Below are 16522 nucleotides of genomic sequence, written 5' to 3' on the forward strand. Positions count from 1 at the left end.
TTATCAGATTGTAAGATCCTACATTTACATAAGGTGTCGAACTTTGATCAGTGCTCAAACTTGGCCACAAACTGCAAGCGTTCGAATTACTATCCAGATCTTATTTCTAGGATCCGACTAACAGGTTGGAGTTTGAGTGGATTGCCCGTTGGCATCCCCAGCCATTTCCGCACCAGTTCAGTGGGGTGAATGACTACAGGTTCTTCATGTTTCAGATTCCAAAATGAAATAAATGATTGAGTCCTCATTCACAACCGTCAGCAAAAAAAAGAGGTTGACATTGAAAACTTTATCAATTGTGTGTGTTCTTTTTTTCTCTTTCTTGTTCTGTATTGGGCTTATGCTTTACACATGAAAAATCTATAAACCTTTTATAATTACACCATTTCAGTTGAAAATGAGTTGTCCGAAGACATTGTTTCTGCTCAAGTGTATGTTTATGGCAAATTTAATTGAAGGAAATGTTTTTCATTTAAAGGACCATCTTTTGGTCACAAACCTAAATAGTAAATATGGGTCTCATGTTTCTGTTCTTCTTTATATGAAACATAGTTTTACTGATCACATCAAATGAAAATCTATATTTACCATTAACTTTAATTCTAGTTAAAATGCAAGTTATGACGAAGTAAATAACAATGATGGAGCTGCCATTTTATGTCAGGTAAATAAAACTTTTTAACCTTGACCAAATGTGTATGAAAATTGGAAAGGTCTCATGCAAAAACCAATCCTGAAAGACCAGTCTGGTACCGAAAAGGTTAACCCTACTTTAGAAATTGTAGCCAAATGTCAGGCTCTACAATAAAAATTTTCCTTTAATTTCCAAAAATATGCTATTAGATTCAAAAACTTAGCTTGACATTTCAACAACCCGCTCTCCAGAAATGAGGCCTAAATGCTCCTCCATTCTTCAAGGTCTTGAACCAACTTAATAGTGGCGCATCCTTCAACTCCATCACTTCAGCTATATAAATGTAAAATATAGCACTTACAGGAATTGAGACCAGACTAAAGAAAAAAAAAATGAAAGAAAAAACATATTGAGAGATGAGGTCAAGTTGATATTGATGACAACCCACACGTTATAAGATCGAAACCTTGTTTTGATACCTCTATGACAACTTGACTTACTCTTGGGTTTTGGTTCCTAGTTCGACGGATTCCACTCTGCCCCTAACAATTTTGGTTCTAACCCAAAAAAAACTAAAAACCAAGACAATCATCTTATTAATGGCCTCCTTTATAAGTCATTGAACATAATTTTCAATACGAAACTAAACTTTTAAGGTGTTACAGTCAAATCAAAGATAGTTTTTTTCATAATGATACCAAAATTTTAAATTAAAAAAAAAAATCATACAGATAAAGCGACGGACTAAGTTGTCCATCCAAAATACATGGATTTAACGAGTTTATCCACTCATACCAACGAGTGGTTGAAGATATGTATGGGCTCGGGCAGCCGGCAGGGTTCATAGATGTATTTCACATTTTTAAAAATCCAATTTTTTACATTAAAAATTTAAAAAGTTAAGTTTAACCTATGTAAAAAAATTTAAAATTTAAGTTTGGTCTCTCCAATAAAAAAAAAATAGTTTCGCTCCTGAATCAACTTATATAAAGCCTTTATATTCTAAATATATTATATATGTATAATAATAATTAATATAATATAAACGCTGACACATGAACTGCTGTGGTATGGTATCAACTTGGTCGTACTTAACTGCAAGGGCGATCGAATCACGCAGACAGCCGAGGGCCAGCATAATATTACTCAATCAACAGCCAAACTTGCCAATGAAAGCGATCTCCTCAATTCCGATGCCATCACTGGCGTCTCCAAACTCAAGTCAAGGGCACTATTCTGTGTCCCGGCTATCATGGAGAGTGGCTGCCGAGTTGAAAGTTGCCGGATGACACGATATTTAAAAAACTGTTGCTAAAACAAAAGCACCAGCAATGATTTATGGTGTTTTTTCGTGTTGGTTCATGGTATTCCGTTAAATAATTAGCAATTTTTATATATATATATATATATATTAAGTTATCATATGTTGAATAGTTGATTAATATGATCGTAAATCACAGTTACTCCACAATTTAAACCGCGACGAATACCAAGCTAGTCATGTTTTTAGTGACATTTTTTTTTTAATTTTAACGTCGGCCACACGATTGAATTGATTATGTGCACCCCGTTCTTGTGCACGAAAAGTTGTGTATAAGGGTATGGAATGACCAAAATATTTTTGATAATGATTAAAACTTAAGCTTTTAAATGATATATTAAAAATATAAAAATGTATATGTTTTTGTAAAAAAAATTCTAAAAGACTCCAACCCTCTTGTCTTTCTCTTGCGTGTATATTTGTTGCATCCATGAATGACGGACGGCGCTAGCATAATTGAGTTGCATACCAAAAGATTGTTACACAAGAATTTACAAGGTCCGCCTCATTCCATGATATTCCTTGCGTGTCAATTTGACGTGGACGTGTGAGAGCCGAGACTTCTCTTGCTTGTGATTACCTGGTAAAGTGGACAACTCCTCGATACAGAGAACCTGTTGGATGCATGTGCTTTCTTTGTTGGATGAATTAGATCTGCCAACTAACATCCACATGCTAATAAAGCCAATCCCTTTCTCTTTCTTATATTATTTTTTAATCCAAATACCTCAATTTTCATGGCAAATGTCAAAATGCTTAAAATTCGTTAATGATTCTTTGTGAGTGTTGGATGATGTCGATTTTGTTTCTTAATGTTTACTTAGGAGAAACACTTTCAACCTAAAACTCTTAAAGCTCGAATAGTTATACTTTCAAGATTCAGGCTTGCTTCAGAGTTTAGATGAATATACAATACATCTTTCAACTCGAGTGTCGCACTTGTCATTGTTTGCACTCTGCGTGAGTAAACACCAGAACGTAACAACAGCCATAGGATTCAAACTTGAGATCCTTCAAGTGTGAACCATCTTGTTACTTGGTTATGCCCGTCCAATAATTTCCAACACGAACGGTATCTCAGTACAATTATTGTATTTACCATACTTTTGTATTATTCTTTTAAGACAGATGAACTTTAGCTAGGCCCTATACAAGTAACCAAGGAAAAAGAGAAAAAAAAATGAAGAAACATTGATTTGATAAATATGTCAATGTATCTCATTAAATATGACACAAATTAACCGTGGGATTAGAAGAGGTTAAACAATAATATTTATTTTGTAAGTTAAAAATGAACTAGTAGTCGCTTGTGTATCTCATGAAATATATAATTACCTTTATTCACTAATAAAAAAAAGTCAAGAAAGTAAGATCGGCTTCTCAAACACAATCTGAAATGGCTTCTTAGAAATAATAAAGATTTGAAGTCGATGTCGATTTTGAGCACAATAATTCCACTTCATGGGGTCTATGTTACATATCTTGTAGTGGCTGTCATGACCATCTTTTGGTTGTAGCCCAGTCCACTTCATGGGGTCTATGTTACATAGATTAACCTTTTGTTCACAAAAAATCAAACAATTATATAATAAATATGAACAACATAATCTCTGATTCCACCCGCTTCTATAGAAAGACGATTGCCAACCCAATTAACATGGAGCAATTTCTGAATATGACTCGATAAGTCTTGGTGCGATGGTGAATCTCTGTTCCATCTAGCCTCTAGGAGTTGAACCCATTGAGGAAGTTGAAGTTGATGGCTTTAATGGCACCACCCAAATGCGGTCCTCCTCCATTTATGAGATGCTGGCTTTTCTGCATATAGTTATCAATTCTTCACTGTCGATTTTGCCTCTGCCATGAGCTCGACAAAGAAATGTGACACCCGATGTCTCCTTTCTTTTCCTTGGTGAGGGGACCAGGGGAGATCACGCCGGATTCAGGTCCAGAACCGTGAATTAGCTTTTCATCATCTCCTGTGGATCTTATGCAAACATTAAGGCTTTGTTAAAGAACTCACTGTTTCTATTACCAAATCCAAATGCCCATTAAATATACAAAATGATGTCTTCTGTCCCAAACGGTATCGGATATATTAATGAGTTAAATTTTTTTTCTATCCAATATGCAAACGTTTTGAAAGTCAATCAATAATCTATGTTAATGAAGTTGTTAATTTAAAAACCAGATTCAATTGTAAATTTACAAGTCAGATTGTAAAATTAAGTTTTAAAATTAGAATTAGATATGGTATGAATATGAACATGTGAATATCCAAGGAATTAAATATGATAAAAGTTAGATCAAGTTTGAATTGACATCCCAACCAAAAGCATATCAAATACTGAATTATAATATCTTAAATGTGTTAACTTTATTTAGATATTTATTTCTTTTTTGGGTTAAGTAGTAGTATCCAGGCAGTGATTAGCCTCTTCACAAATTTTGGGTTTTTTTTTTTTTTCTTAACTACAATATTGAGACCAATCAAGGTAAGACGGAACATTGTTATTTTTTAATTTCGTCTCAAGGGTGATAAATTTTGCAGCAAAATGATGCGGTTTCGACCATCGTGTCACATTGCATCATACATTTACAATAAACGCCAAATCATAGGTATCAAGAACTTTTTTTTAAAGATAAAAACAAGAACCTTCGAGCTTTTAAGGGGCGTAACGCGGCTCACACTTGAGAAGTTTAAAGTTCAAATCTTGTGGTCGTTATCATGTTTCGATTCTTAGTGATTTGAGGTCGTTATCATGTTATGTTTCCGTATGTTATTCTTCTTAGTTACAAATAATAGTAAATGGGATATCTAAGTTGAAAGGCATACCTAAGTCCATCTATATGAATAAGTATGAATAAGTAAAAGGAAAAACAAAAACTTTGTAACTTTTAAAAGCCGTGAATTGTCAAAAGAAAAGCAATGAAATTCAACAACACATGCCCTATATTGATGATATAGAAATCGTACCTTAAATCTTTTAATTTTTTTTTTAATGTGCGGTTGTTCCGAAAAATTATTCCCTTAATTTTATTGCCAAAAATATGGTATTTACAAACCAAAAAAAAAAAAAAAAAAAAAAATCAAAATCCCGCTGCATAGAGGATGGAGACGTTAAAGCACAAGTGTTGAAATTGGGTCCCAAGTGGAAGGCTGGTTGACCCACTCTTGGTAATCCAGATCTTCAGTATCCAGGAAAAACAACGCCGAGGTCTCACTAGCAGGCGATGCTTCCTCTATGTGAATCCTGTGTGGCTGACTCAAACATTTCAAAGTTGGACCGGAAATTCAGGAGAAAAAAAATGAGGCGGAACATAGACATGGCGATAATACCAGACGTCGAGTGATCTTGTTTCTGAACGTGGATTCTCTCCAACTGGGACGCGCTCGACTATATACAGAAGAGTGATTCCGGTTTCTTGTTCAACATCTAATCGTGCAAAGGAGAAGATCGAGGTGGAGGGAGAAGGAAGGCCAAGATGGGGACGTTGGGAGCAATTCTGAAGCACCCAGAGGATTTCCCGGTGCTCGTGAAGATGATGATGGCGTCGAGCCGCGCCGAGAAACAGATCCCTCCCCAGCCGCATTGGGCATTCTGCTACACAATGCTCACAAAGGTGTCTCGAAGCTTCGCTCTTGTCATCCAGCAACTGGGCAAGGAACTCCGAGACGCGGTAAGCCTTTGCTCGTCTTTTCTGTTAGTGATGGCTACTTCATCTGATCTTCCTTTTTGCTAAATTTTTTGTGGCTACCAGCCGGTTGTGTTGTGGATATTGCTGTGTTCTTGAAGAGTGTTGAATCTGTAACATTTGCTTTGCATGTCGGGTTAGTCCCTCAAAGATGCGAAGATTGGGTGTTGGTGGTAAGTTGGTCTTAGTATGATGTTGTGGAGGAGTTTTTAGTGTCCGCGGTTCTTCTTCCTTTTCTGCGATTTATAGACTGGATGAACGTTGGGTTGAAAAAACTTCGGTTAGAGAGTAGAAAAATATGTTGATGGATCTGTAGAATAACCTATTGAGGTCATTGGGAAATGCCTGTTACGTTGTTTTCCACTTGCCGCTCATTGTTTTTTTCGGATTTGGATTGATTTTTACCCGCTTGTTTTTTAGACGCTTTCTTGATGTTCTTAAAGTATGTAGACCATCAAGTGCCTTCTGTTCTTAAGGAGTGCAGAACATTATTGCTCTATGCTTTTGGTTCTTCAAGGATCGTGACGGTCCAAATGTTTTCTGCATGTTGCATCGGTGCCGCCAAGATGGAACGATGTGCCCGGTTTGTTAATTTTTGTGGTTGTTTTTAACGTTCGAGAAAAGTCTATTATTCATAGCCCTTGTCCTCATCTCGTTATTTGTATAATCTCCATCCTGGTATTGCCGAGTCTGGAGCGATTCTTTGCAAATCCGTATCATATGTGTAAGAAAGGAAGCAACAAACATCTGTCCCAATGTTTTCATTTCATGGCGTTAGATTTTGGGATTCCTTGTATGTTGAGTGCAGCTTTCTTGTTACGTAATTAAGGATTCATTGTGCTCTGGAGGCATAGGGAGCAAATCCTTTTGTTGGTTGAAGAAATTGGATTAATCATTGGTTGACTGTCATGGTGAATCAGTGAAGGAATAGAGAAAGGATGTTATATAAACTCCCAAGCAAGACAGTTCGGTTTAATGATTGACTTGGGGCTCGTGATGGTTCAGGCTCTTTGCAATGGTCATCTTCCTTAGTTTATCTTGCTGGTGCTTACAAGGATGAGTTAGTTGCAGAAGCATGCTACTTCATGAAGCTACTCCAGCAGTATAAAAAAAGAGGATCTTGCATCCCTAGACTGGTCTTTTGGCTTACTGGTTATCACCAAATATCCAGAGGCCAAAGGTATCTCAAGCGTAATCCTTCGAAGTTATTTAAATATTAATCCATCTACTGTTTATTCTTCAATACTGTAGATTTTATTTTTAACGGACAGAAATGTACTAGTTGTTATGATACTTTATCCCTTAGCTATTAAGGCGCATCCTTGTATCCAATTAAGAGAGCCACCCTATTGGCAAACAGTTTTTGATGACAGTGCGAGGGTTCAAACCATATGAAATATCTCTGTATGTGAACAGTAAGAACCTTAAGCTATCAATTTTAACCAACTATGGGCCATGACAAGTTTGGAATAAAACTTCAGTTTTTCATTTAGGATCTCCGAGACAAACTAAGTTTGGCATGTTGCTCAAACTTGTGCCCTCAGCAGCACAAGAGTTTGGTTTTGCTTCTTGAAGCATCTTGTTTTTCTCTTTCACTGGTATTTTGTTGATATCATTTCTGACTAGTTTCCTTCTAAATGTCTTATTTGGACCAGCAAAATATTGCTTAACAGTGGCTTGTTTTTCATATTTTTTGCAGGTTTGCATTTTTTACTTGGTTCTTCGTGCACTTGACACTGTTGGTTGGTTAACAATCTCCTTCAGTTCTTTTGTATTCTACTATGTAGTTTTGTAGGTTACTTTCTTACTTCTACTTGCCAGTGTATATTGTCCTTTCTTTGTGTTTACAGGGCATCCTTCTTTTCTCCTATAGTTACTTTACTAGGTTGAGTTGAATACTGGTTGTATTAGCTTTCTTTATTTTACACCTCAAAAGTTTTATTCTTCATAATCTTTTCCGTTACTGTGACTGTGCAATCAATTGTTAAGAGAAGACAAAAACCAATGCAAGGCAGAATTGGAAGAGATCTAAAAAGAAGAAAATTTTGACAAGTAATATAATGATTGATTGGTTGTGATTTTGGCCTTTCTGCCTTAATGAATTTATCAACTACTAACAAATTTTGCTGCCTAATATGCATTTTTTTGTGCCATTTTAGTTTGAAAAAGGATAATTAGAATTTCATCCCCTGCTTGATTGTTGGTACCTTTTCTCTTTTTCTCTGTTGCAGATTTTAACTTTTTCAACTGTTTATCACAAAGAATGGCTTCCAGAGTCTAATGTTATTTGCACTTTCCTTGTACAGAGGATGACACAAGCATACCTTCTGATGTGAAAGTACCAATTCTGAAATCTTTTCACAGTCACATATATGATACCTCTTGGCATTTTGCATGTAAGATTCTTAAAATCACGTTTTTCTGTTTTGCCTCCCTTTTTCTACAACAATATTGTTCCTGTCTTCTTTTTGACTGGTGCAAGAATTGAAATATATTGATTGATGCTGTATATGTTGAGAATCTGTACAGTGCATTGTATATATAATTCAGCTTTTGCCGAGGTTACTCTTAACTATTGCCCTTGAATCTTGAGAAGGGTAGCTGGCATATTCTAATGACGTAGTCCCTGCAGAGGTGATGTTTGATGTCCTTCATCTCTTATTACCCATATGGATTAGAACTTCAAAGTACAAGTGGACATATAAAACAAATATTCTGCTAATATGCATACCATATCCAAAAGGGCAAAATTTTAGCTATTAAAGCTGTGAATTTCAACTTATTGACCACAATTATTGCAATATTCAGACTGAAACATTGATTTCAGCTACCGAGGCTGAGAACCACATGTTTCTCATAAAGCCCTCAACATTAGGCTGGATGGTTATTTGATTTGGTTGATATTGTTGGGCTTCCACTTTTGTGATGTACCCCTATGCAAGCTGAAGATAGATACCTTAACTGAATTGAATCTTCTGAGAGAAGGAATCATCTATTCACATTAAGCCAAGTGAGGAGAACAGGCTTCTGAATTTCCTGCATATAAGAAGCATGTGTCTTTTAGCAGCTTTAAGCATGTCCATTGTCACATTATTTTGTTGGATCTTAGTATATTAAGATGTCTGTTTCTGTATCCCTAATATGTTGAACAATTGATTTGAATAAATGGTGCTAAGAACATGTGAGAAACCCAATTTTAGCATTAAACTACTTCAAGATAGCTGGGTTTGATACTAAACCTGATTTTGGACATGGACTAGTGTCAATGCAAATGGGCTATAAATCTTTGCCTCCAGAAAAATTGCTGGTTGCTTTTTGGTTGTCCTTGTGGGGTTTATTTGTGAGATTTACAGTTTAATAATCTCAATGTTTACTTGACTGCATCAAGTAATATTAGCCAACTTGCATTCAACTGGCTAATGGAAAATTGAATTTCAATTTTGTGCCTATAAATGTTGAGCCACTAAAGCGATGCCTTCATACTGCAAATATTGTATTTCTCCATTACAATTTGTTCCCCAAGATTGGCCACAAAGTTGAAGCTGCACGAAGAATAGATTTTGAGCGCCAAATTACTTTGACCAAATACATGGTGTTTTAACTAGGCTTTCTTGCCACTCAGGTATTCAACAGTAGGCTACATAATCATACTGTTCTGGCCTTAAGTGACTTCTGTCTCTTGTTTATGCTGCTTGCTTGTTGTTGAAGGGGAAAATGAAGTGCAGTATGTACCAAGTAGACAAGCATGGTTGCAAGCCAGCAAACATGTCCTTACAACTTTAGCAGTATTTTTCTTCTTTGTCATTTTTTTAATCAAATATTATCATGTATCGTTTGCAGAAATAAAATATTCATGTTCATTTGATGAAGGTCAACCATTTTCTTACTTATCCTGATTATATGACACATCATGCATGTTTAGGTGGAACTAAGCACTACAAAGTCCTCATGGATCAATTTCACCATGTTTCAACGGCCTTCTTGGAGCTTGGGAAAAGGTTAAGTTTGCTATCCTTAAAGATGTTGACTGTTTGTCCATGCTCTAACTTCTCATCCAAGTTTCTACCGGTTATAGGTGTGGGAGAGAATAGCTTGGTTGAAGTGCAATGATTGTATATCTCTAATTGAATGTTATCGAAATCCATATGCCGTATAAATCTATAATAAATCATAGTGATAGAAGACATGAAAAGCAATGGTAAGCAATAAGCAAATTTAAGAGGACACTCATAAGCTTATTGATCCTAGCTCATGATGTTTGCAACAATGTCTTGAAAAAATCCATTATGTCAGGTTCCAAGAGGTTTTGGTAGATAGTAGCAAGATGACATGAGAATCATGAATTTTTGAAGTAGTAAGTTGTTGGTTTACCACATTTGTTTTTCTTTCTGTATACTCATGCTTTGCTTAAGTATACATGTCTTCCAGTAATGTTTGAGAAGGATCCTAGTACATGTAAAAGCATCACCTTTGTTAATGAAGAATCCATTGGAGTCAAGAAATGCTATTTTCTTGCAGTTCAATATATCTTTCTAATTGCATTTGCCTCTTGCTTGCTTGTTTAGTTATCAAGAGGCAATTGAAGATATTACCAAAAGAATGGGTGCAGGCATGGCAAAATTCATTTGCGTGGAGGTACAAATCACAAAACCTATTGCTGGTTGTTCCTAGGAAATGAAATAAATCCTAGATTGTAGCTTCATTTATGGGATATTATTGTGTTGGACATTTTGGGTCATATTTTATCAAGTCTCTATGGCCTTTTTTTCTTTTATGGTGAAAACATGCGTATCATTTTCTTCCACTTACAAGAATAAATTTTCCATCAATTTAACAAAGGCTATTATTAGCACAAGTTGGGTGTTAGTTGAACTGACCAAAATACCTTAAATGTGTTCTTGTGGCAACAAATATTAGGTGGTTTATTTGTATCTCTTTTAGAAACTAAATTGTAAATTTGCCAGGCATTTGCAGTAGAATTGATAGACGAACACCCACGTACCTTTCTTTGAAAAGGGTTAGCTGTTTGTTGATTATATGAAAATATTATTGTGTTTTTGGTTATTTTCAACACTTTAACCGTTCCTTTGGAAGTCTCTTTTAATAAAAGACAAATAAACATGCTTAAAAGAAAGAAAAAATTTCTTCCTGCTCTTGTTATGCAATAAGGTTGCCATTCAAGTTAAGAACCAATAAATTTTATCATATTGAAACTTAATAACCACTATTTTCTGTGGTGTTTAGCTGACTCCTCCCTTGACCTCTTTCGTTTTTTTAATGTTGATAGGTTGAGACAATCAGTGATTATGATGAATATTGCTATTACGTTGCTGGACTAGTTGGGTTGGGGCTATCCAAGCTTTTCCATGCTTCTCGTTTGGAAGACTTGGCTCCTGATGATCTGTCAAACTCTATGGGGTTGTTCCTTCAGGTTTGCCTTTGAAACATTGGTCAACAAGTTGGTCACAACTGCCATTTGCTAACATTCTTCAGAAATATGGCAATGGATTTGCAGTTCTATGCTGGGCCTTACAGTTTTTCTTACTTGCAGAAAACAAACATTATAAGAGACTACTTGGAGGACATTAATGAAATACCAAAGTCGCGCATGTTCTGGCCTCGTGAAATCTGGAATAAATATGTAGATAAACTTGAGGTAAATGACTAAAATTTAGATATCAACATGGTGGTCATCATATCAGTGATCAGTCGTATCGGTAACTTATTACTGAAATGTTTCTGAAGCCATTTACTTTCTGACTGATATGTCACACTTTGATGCTTCTGCTGCTTTCTAGACCATGTCCTATTGATGGGGAATGATTAGTTAACAATCAGTTGAGTGTGTCATTTTGTCATTTCCGTCAGGATTTGAAGTATGAGGAGAACTCAGTGGTAGCAGTGAAATGCTTGAATGAGATGGTGACAAATGCGCTTACTCATATGGAAGACTGCTTAAGATACATGTCTGCTTTGAATGATCCTAACATCTTCCGCTTTTGTGCTATTCCTCAGGTATCTATGCCACACACACTGGTCTGTTATTGTTTGGTCTTTGGTTTCTTGCTTAAATGATTTTACAAGCAATATATTTGAAGAGAGATCTTTAAAACGAAGTAATGAACTCATATTGTGTGTTCCTTGCCTATACTTGCACATGCCTAATTGCTTTCCAAATTATAATGCATCGTTCAGTGCATAATTGCTCATCTTTTACATGTGATTTTTGGTATTCTTGAGTTTTCCATCTTTCTTTCAGCGAAAAAGCTACTTCAGATTGTTATTGTATTTCTAGTACAGGTGCATTATATTTCTAATATATAGGTACAGAGATCAATACATGGTCCCGACTCCCTTATATTGGTTATGCTCAATGCCACATCAACTCTCTGAAGAGGTTGTCACATCCACACAAGTAGGAGTGGGCAATGAGTCTGGTAACATGAGTTGAGTCTGGCTTGTTCTGGGCTTGACTTATATGATAAACAGGTCTAATGCAAACTTGATCTTTGAGCTCGAGTTGTCTCAAAGTTGCTCAATTAGGCTTGTAACAATCTACGTATCTATTTTTTTTGTTTATACACTTCACATGAAGTGATGTTTGGTGTAGCGGTCACTTCTGTTGCTTTCTGAAAAGGTGGTACAACTGTACAAGTACAACCTGTTCTTCTACCCAACTAACCATATTCAATTTTGAACTATGGATAGTGCTGTCAACTACATATATTCACATTAGTCATGAATTTTGCTTGAGTTTAGTGGTATTAAATGATATAGCAAATTCATTGATTCATTCATTCATTAGTTTAGTGACTTTGGTCACATAACCTCTTCTTTTTTTTTTTTTTTTTTTGGTGGCCTTGCTATTCATGGTTTCTAACTTCATGGTCAGGTTCCCACTCCCAAGCTGTTTGAAATTGCTTCAAACCACTATCTACTTCTGCCCTTTCAACCGAGCCCAGCTTCATGTACAACAGTTGATACTTTTATTAGTTTATTTACCACATAGATACCTCATAGTGTACACCAGTTTATTACTATCCTCTATCCGTGCATCATTTTCTTTCAAAATTTTGTCATTTTGCATGTAACCTTGACTTCAAAATTAATTAGAATTTAGAACTGAGATGTTAAACAGAGGGCTTGTGTGTAGTTTACCTCTCTTGTCGGAGGCTACTGTTAGGACTTAGGAGTAACTCCAGGTTCTGTGGAATTCTGGATTCTGTTGGTCTGGCAGATTTATCAACAGGATCAGAAGGTTGAGTCTTGGTTGAAGCTAAAGCTTCAGGGATGTAAAGTTGTAAGAGAAAAGTGGTGTTAGAAGATGAACTAGCTTACCCTTATAGTGGGGTTTTTGAGTTGAAATGAAATTGGTCACAAGAAGGTGGGGCACAAACTGTTGCCATCTCACACAATGCATAGCCATGCACACACATAAACACACATTGAATCAGAAGGTGAAACAAGAGTCTCAAGCTGTTGGCATCTCTCTCTCTCTCTACCTCTCTTTCACACACACACATGCACATACACACACAGACATACATACACACAAACAAGAGATTCTGCTTTCTTGGGATGTAATTGGGGAGTCTATTGCTGACACCAACCATGCACTCATAGTTGTGTTTGTATATGTTAATAAAATGTGAGTTATATGTTGTTATGTACCAGGTCATTCCTTCCACCTAGACTGACTTAGTTCATGTTTCAGATCATGGCTATTGGGACATTAGCTTTATGTTACAACAATATTCAAGTTTTCCGAGGAGTCGTGAAAATGAGACGTGGTAATGAGTTGTATTTGAACACATTTTAGATAATTTGATTTCTTTATATTATTGTCATTTGGCTGTTTGGAGTATCACACATGAGAATTGGCGTGGTTTGTCCACTTCAGATTTCTGCTACAAGCCTAAGTAGCAGTGGACTCTTAAAATGTCATGATTTTCAATGGGAGCGGCCTTATTCAAAGTCAAAACTGCTACTGAATGACATGATTGGGGAACTGGTTTGAAGCATTTTTCTACTTCACCAACTTCGACTAGCTTTGGTTCTTCATGATGATGAAGCATGAATCACATTTTTCTGCAAATGAAAGGGATGTGGGCGCTCATACTCACAGCCTTACATGATTGAAACAAGTGATGTCAGATGACGAAGTAGCCTGCATTTCTTTTACTGAAAGAATGAAAACTGAAAAATGTATAATGCAGATGTGGATTTAGGCTTGAAGTTTTCATCACTTTAGCAAATAACATTCAAAACCACCTAGATTTCAAGTAGTCTATATGTCTTACTGAATTTCGAATGGTTCTGTCTATACTAATTGGAAGTCCATTTAGGTTGCACATATGTTATTGTCCTATGCTTTTCTTGATGGGAAAAACCAACGTGTGTTTACATAAATTTTCTTCTTGATGCTATGACCATGTGATCTTAGGCTGCATCTGGTGTCCATGCTATGGTTGACCTGGCTTATCTCCAAAACTTCCATTCTAAAGTTAGAAATTCTTGAATAACTCCATTGGACGGGCTTCCAATGAATGAAGAGCACTCAGCAAGATGATCTTTCGATACATTTCTTTGATGCTTGATTATATCACACTTCGAAAGTTTAATGAAAACGAATTTATAAGCAGCTATTCAAAACATTATTAGGCTATATTCTTCTTTTAAAATGGTAATATTTTGATGCTTAAATGCTGATTTGCACAGGTAATTTATGGAACATGTGCAAAATTGATTCAAGAGTTTTACGATGTTATCATTTTAAATTGTTTTAATGGTTTTATAGGTTTAGTAGCTAAGGTGGTTGACCAGACTAAGACAATGAGTGACGTATATGGTGCTTTTTTTGACTTTTCTTCCCTCTTACAGTCAAAGGTATGTATTCATTCTCATAACGCTTCGTTCTGCACGATAACCTCTGAAACACATGCATTTTCTTTAATGAATATTTCTTGTTAGTAAATCGAACTGATTTTTGGTTTCATTGTTTACTGATATTAGTCCAGCCTGTGATACATATTATGTTGGTCTTTCTGTTTGTGCATTTAGTTGTAGTCTCATTTGTTGTTTTACTTTTTGTATCTTTCATCAATTTCCATTAACGTTGTTGACATCAGTTGCAATTATGTCGTAGTTTTGAGCTTATGTTTGTAATTCGTCAGTCCTTTCATACTGTGGTTGAGTTGGAGATCTATATGTGCTCTTTCATACATTGGCCAGTTTAGCTTTTTCTTCCCTGTTATTTTTGTTCCAGGAATTTGGTCATACTATTTGTGCTTAGTGCTTACCCCAATCAGGATCTCTAGCAATTTCTTCCTTATGTTCTGTCTTAGTCGTCAAAAGCTTGCATGCAAATGAATGAATTAACCCATTCATGCAAATGTGCTATTGTTTGTGGCTGGACTCTAACGAAGTGTGCAATTTGCAGGTCGACAAGAGTGATCCCAATGCTTCACAGACTATAGAATTAACAGAAAAGGTGCAGAATGTCTGCAGGGCATCTGGTTTACTGAGAGAAAGGTTGGCACTTTACACCCTTCTCTTCTGCTGTGCAAATTTCAGTACTTTTTGTTCCTAGTCCAGCATGGTGGTTTTATCTTACTGCTGCTCCCTTTTTATCTTCTGTTTCAGACGTGTCTATGCAGAAGAGCAGCAATCAAGGCAAACAGCACTTTTTGTAAGTTTAGATCCTCATGGAAAACTAGTTACTGTTAAAAGTTTATTGCTTAATGTTTATCACTTCTTGTGATTTGTGACAGATGATGGTGATGATAATGCTGTTTTCCATATTGGTTGCATATCTGTACTCCAAATGATGATCCCCTCTGGTGGGTTGGTTGTGCATTATGGACTGGTCCTATTTTATATGCAGTTGTATCATGACATGAAGATAATGAATTTCTTCACGATGGATTTGTACCAAAGTTCGTGTAACAAGGCCTAAGATAAGTTTTTGTTCCCAAACATGTAACAAGGTCATGTTCCCAAAGTAGCTGTTGTGCTGCATGTATGGTTTATTAACATCATAAACGATATCAAGGAATCACAAAATCTACTACAGAAACTATGTACCCAGATTATGCAATTTCGCTGTCAACGGTTTCCACTTTAGTAACGCACAACTGTCTGTTCATATGACGAATAAATTAATGCATCAAAATGTTAAATATTTTAACTTTTTGACAACTGATGATAATAACGAGTCAAATTACTGGTGGCCCGCTTTTTGAGAATAATGGCATCACAGAACTTATCACTGTTAAGACCGGACTCGCGTGTCTCCATGAGGCTTGTCGCTCTGAGGCGAATCGATCTCGTGAATTCTTGCGCGAAGAGCCCCCTCACTAGACCAGACTCCCTGCGCGAGGGTAAGGCGAGCGGAACCATGGCTACCTTTCGGTGGTTACTGTCGCTACCTGCTCTCCCCTTCCGCCTCTCGCCAACTTTTCAGACTGCTTTCCTCTTCCCCGCCGCCTCCATACTCTCTTCTCACTTCACCCGGCCTCCCCAACTCTTTTCCTACCTTCCAAACTCCTCGTCATTTGCTCCCTTTCCGTGCCATTCATCCACAAGCAGAGTGGCACGCTTCTATCTGGCAGCATCTTCGAAGAAGACGACGAGGATGAAGAATTTGAAGAGGAGGATGATAGTGATAGAGAATTCCAGGAAGATGGCGATGACGGTAACCAAAACGAAGAGGAGAAGACAACCACAATCCCTTCTACTGCACCGCAGTCAGTTAACAATTTCAGAAGCAGAGGGACGCCACCGATGCTGACTATTAAGGAGATAAAGGAGCTCGCTTCCTACGCCCATTCACTTGGGAAAAAATGTTGGGAGGAAAGTAATTGGATAAGAAT

At 36.5% G+C, this 16522-nt stretch overlaps 1 protein-coding gene across 4 annotated transcripts in view; it reads left to right on the plus strand.

The window, feature by feature from the left end:
• The first annotated feature begins 5127 nt into the window (after positions 1 to 5127).
• LOC116260289 (squalene synthase 1-like) overlaps positions 5128 to 16522 on the plus strand; it is a 33666-nt gene continuing 22271 nt past the window's right edge. Inside the window, exons 1-13 of one of the 4 annotated variants that reach the window (XM_031638502.2) lie at positions 5137 to 5636; positions 7351 to 7393; positions 7958 to 8047; positions 9574 to 9649; positions 10217 to 10286; positions 10939 to 11082; positions 11203 to 11307; positions 11520 to 11666; positions 13366 to 13441; positions 14449 to 14537; positions 15091 to 15182; positions 15294 to 15339; positions 15422 to 15729. In XM_031638502.2, the coding sequence (XP_031494362.1) occupies positions 5442 to 5636; positions 7351 to 7393; positions 7958 to 8047; positions 9574 to 9649; positions 10217 to 10286; positions 10939 to 11082; positions 11203 to 11307; positions 11520 to 11666; positions 13366 to 13441; positions 14449 to 14537; positions 15091 to 15182; positions 15294 to 15339; positions 15422 to 15478 (1230 nt within the window). In that variant the 5' untranslated portion in view covers positions 5137 to 5441 and the 3' untranslated portion in view covers positions 15479 to 15729. Of the gene's footprint in view, positions 5637 to 7350; positions 7394 to 7957; positions 8048 to 9573; positions 9650 to 10216; positions 10287 to 10938; positions 11083 to 11202; positions 11308 to 11519; positions 11667 to 13365; positions 13442 to 14448; positions 14538 to 15090; positions 15183 to 15293; positions 15340 to 15421; positions 15730 to 16522 lie in introns of those variants that run through there. The other 3 variants (XM_050079596.1, XM_050079595.1, XM_050079594.1) reach the window with 3 other exon arrangements.

Source organism: Nymphaea colorata, chromosome 9 (genome assembly GCF_008831285.2).
Source record: "Nymphaea colorata isolate Beijing-Zhang1983 chromosome 9, ASM883128v2, whole genome shotgun sequence".
Lineage (NCBI taxonomy): Eukaryota > Viridiplantae > Streptophyta > Magnoliopsida > Nymphaeales > Nymphaeaceae > Nymphaea > Nymphaea colorata.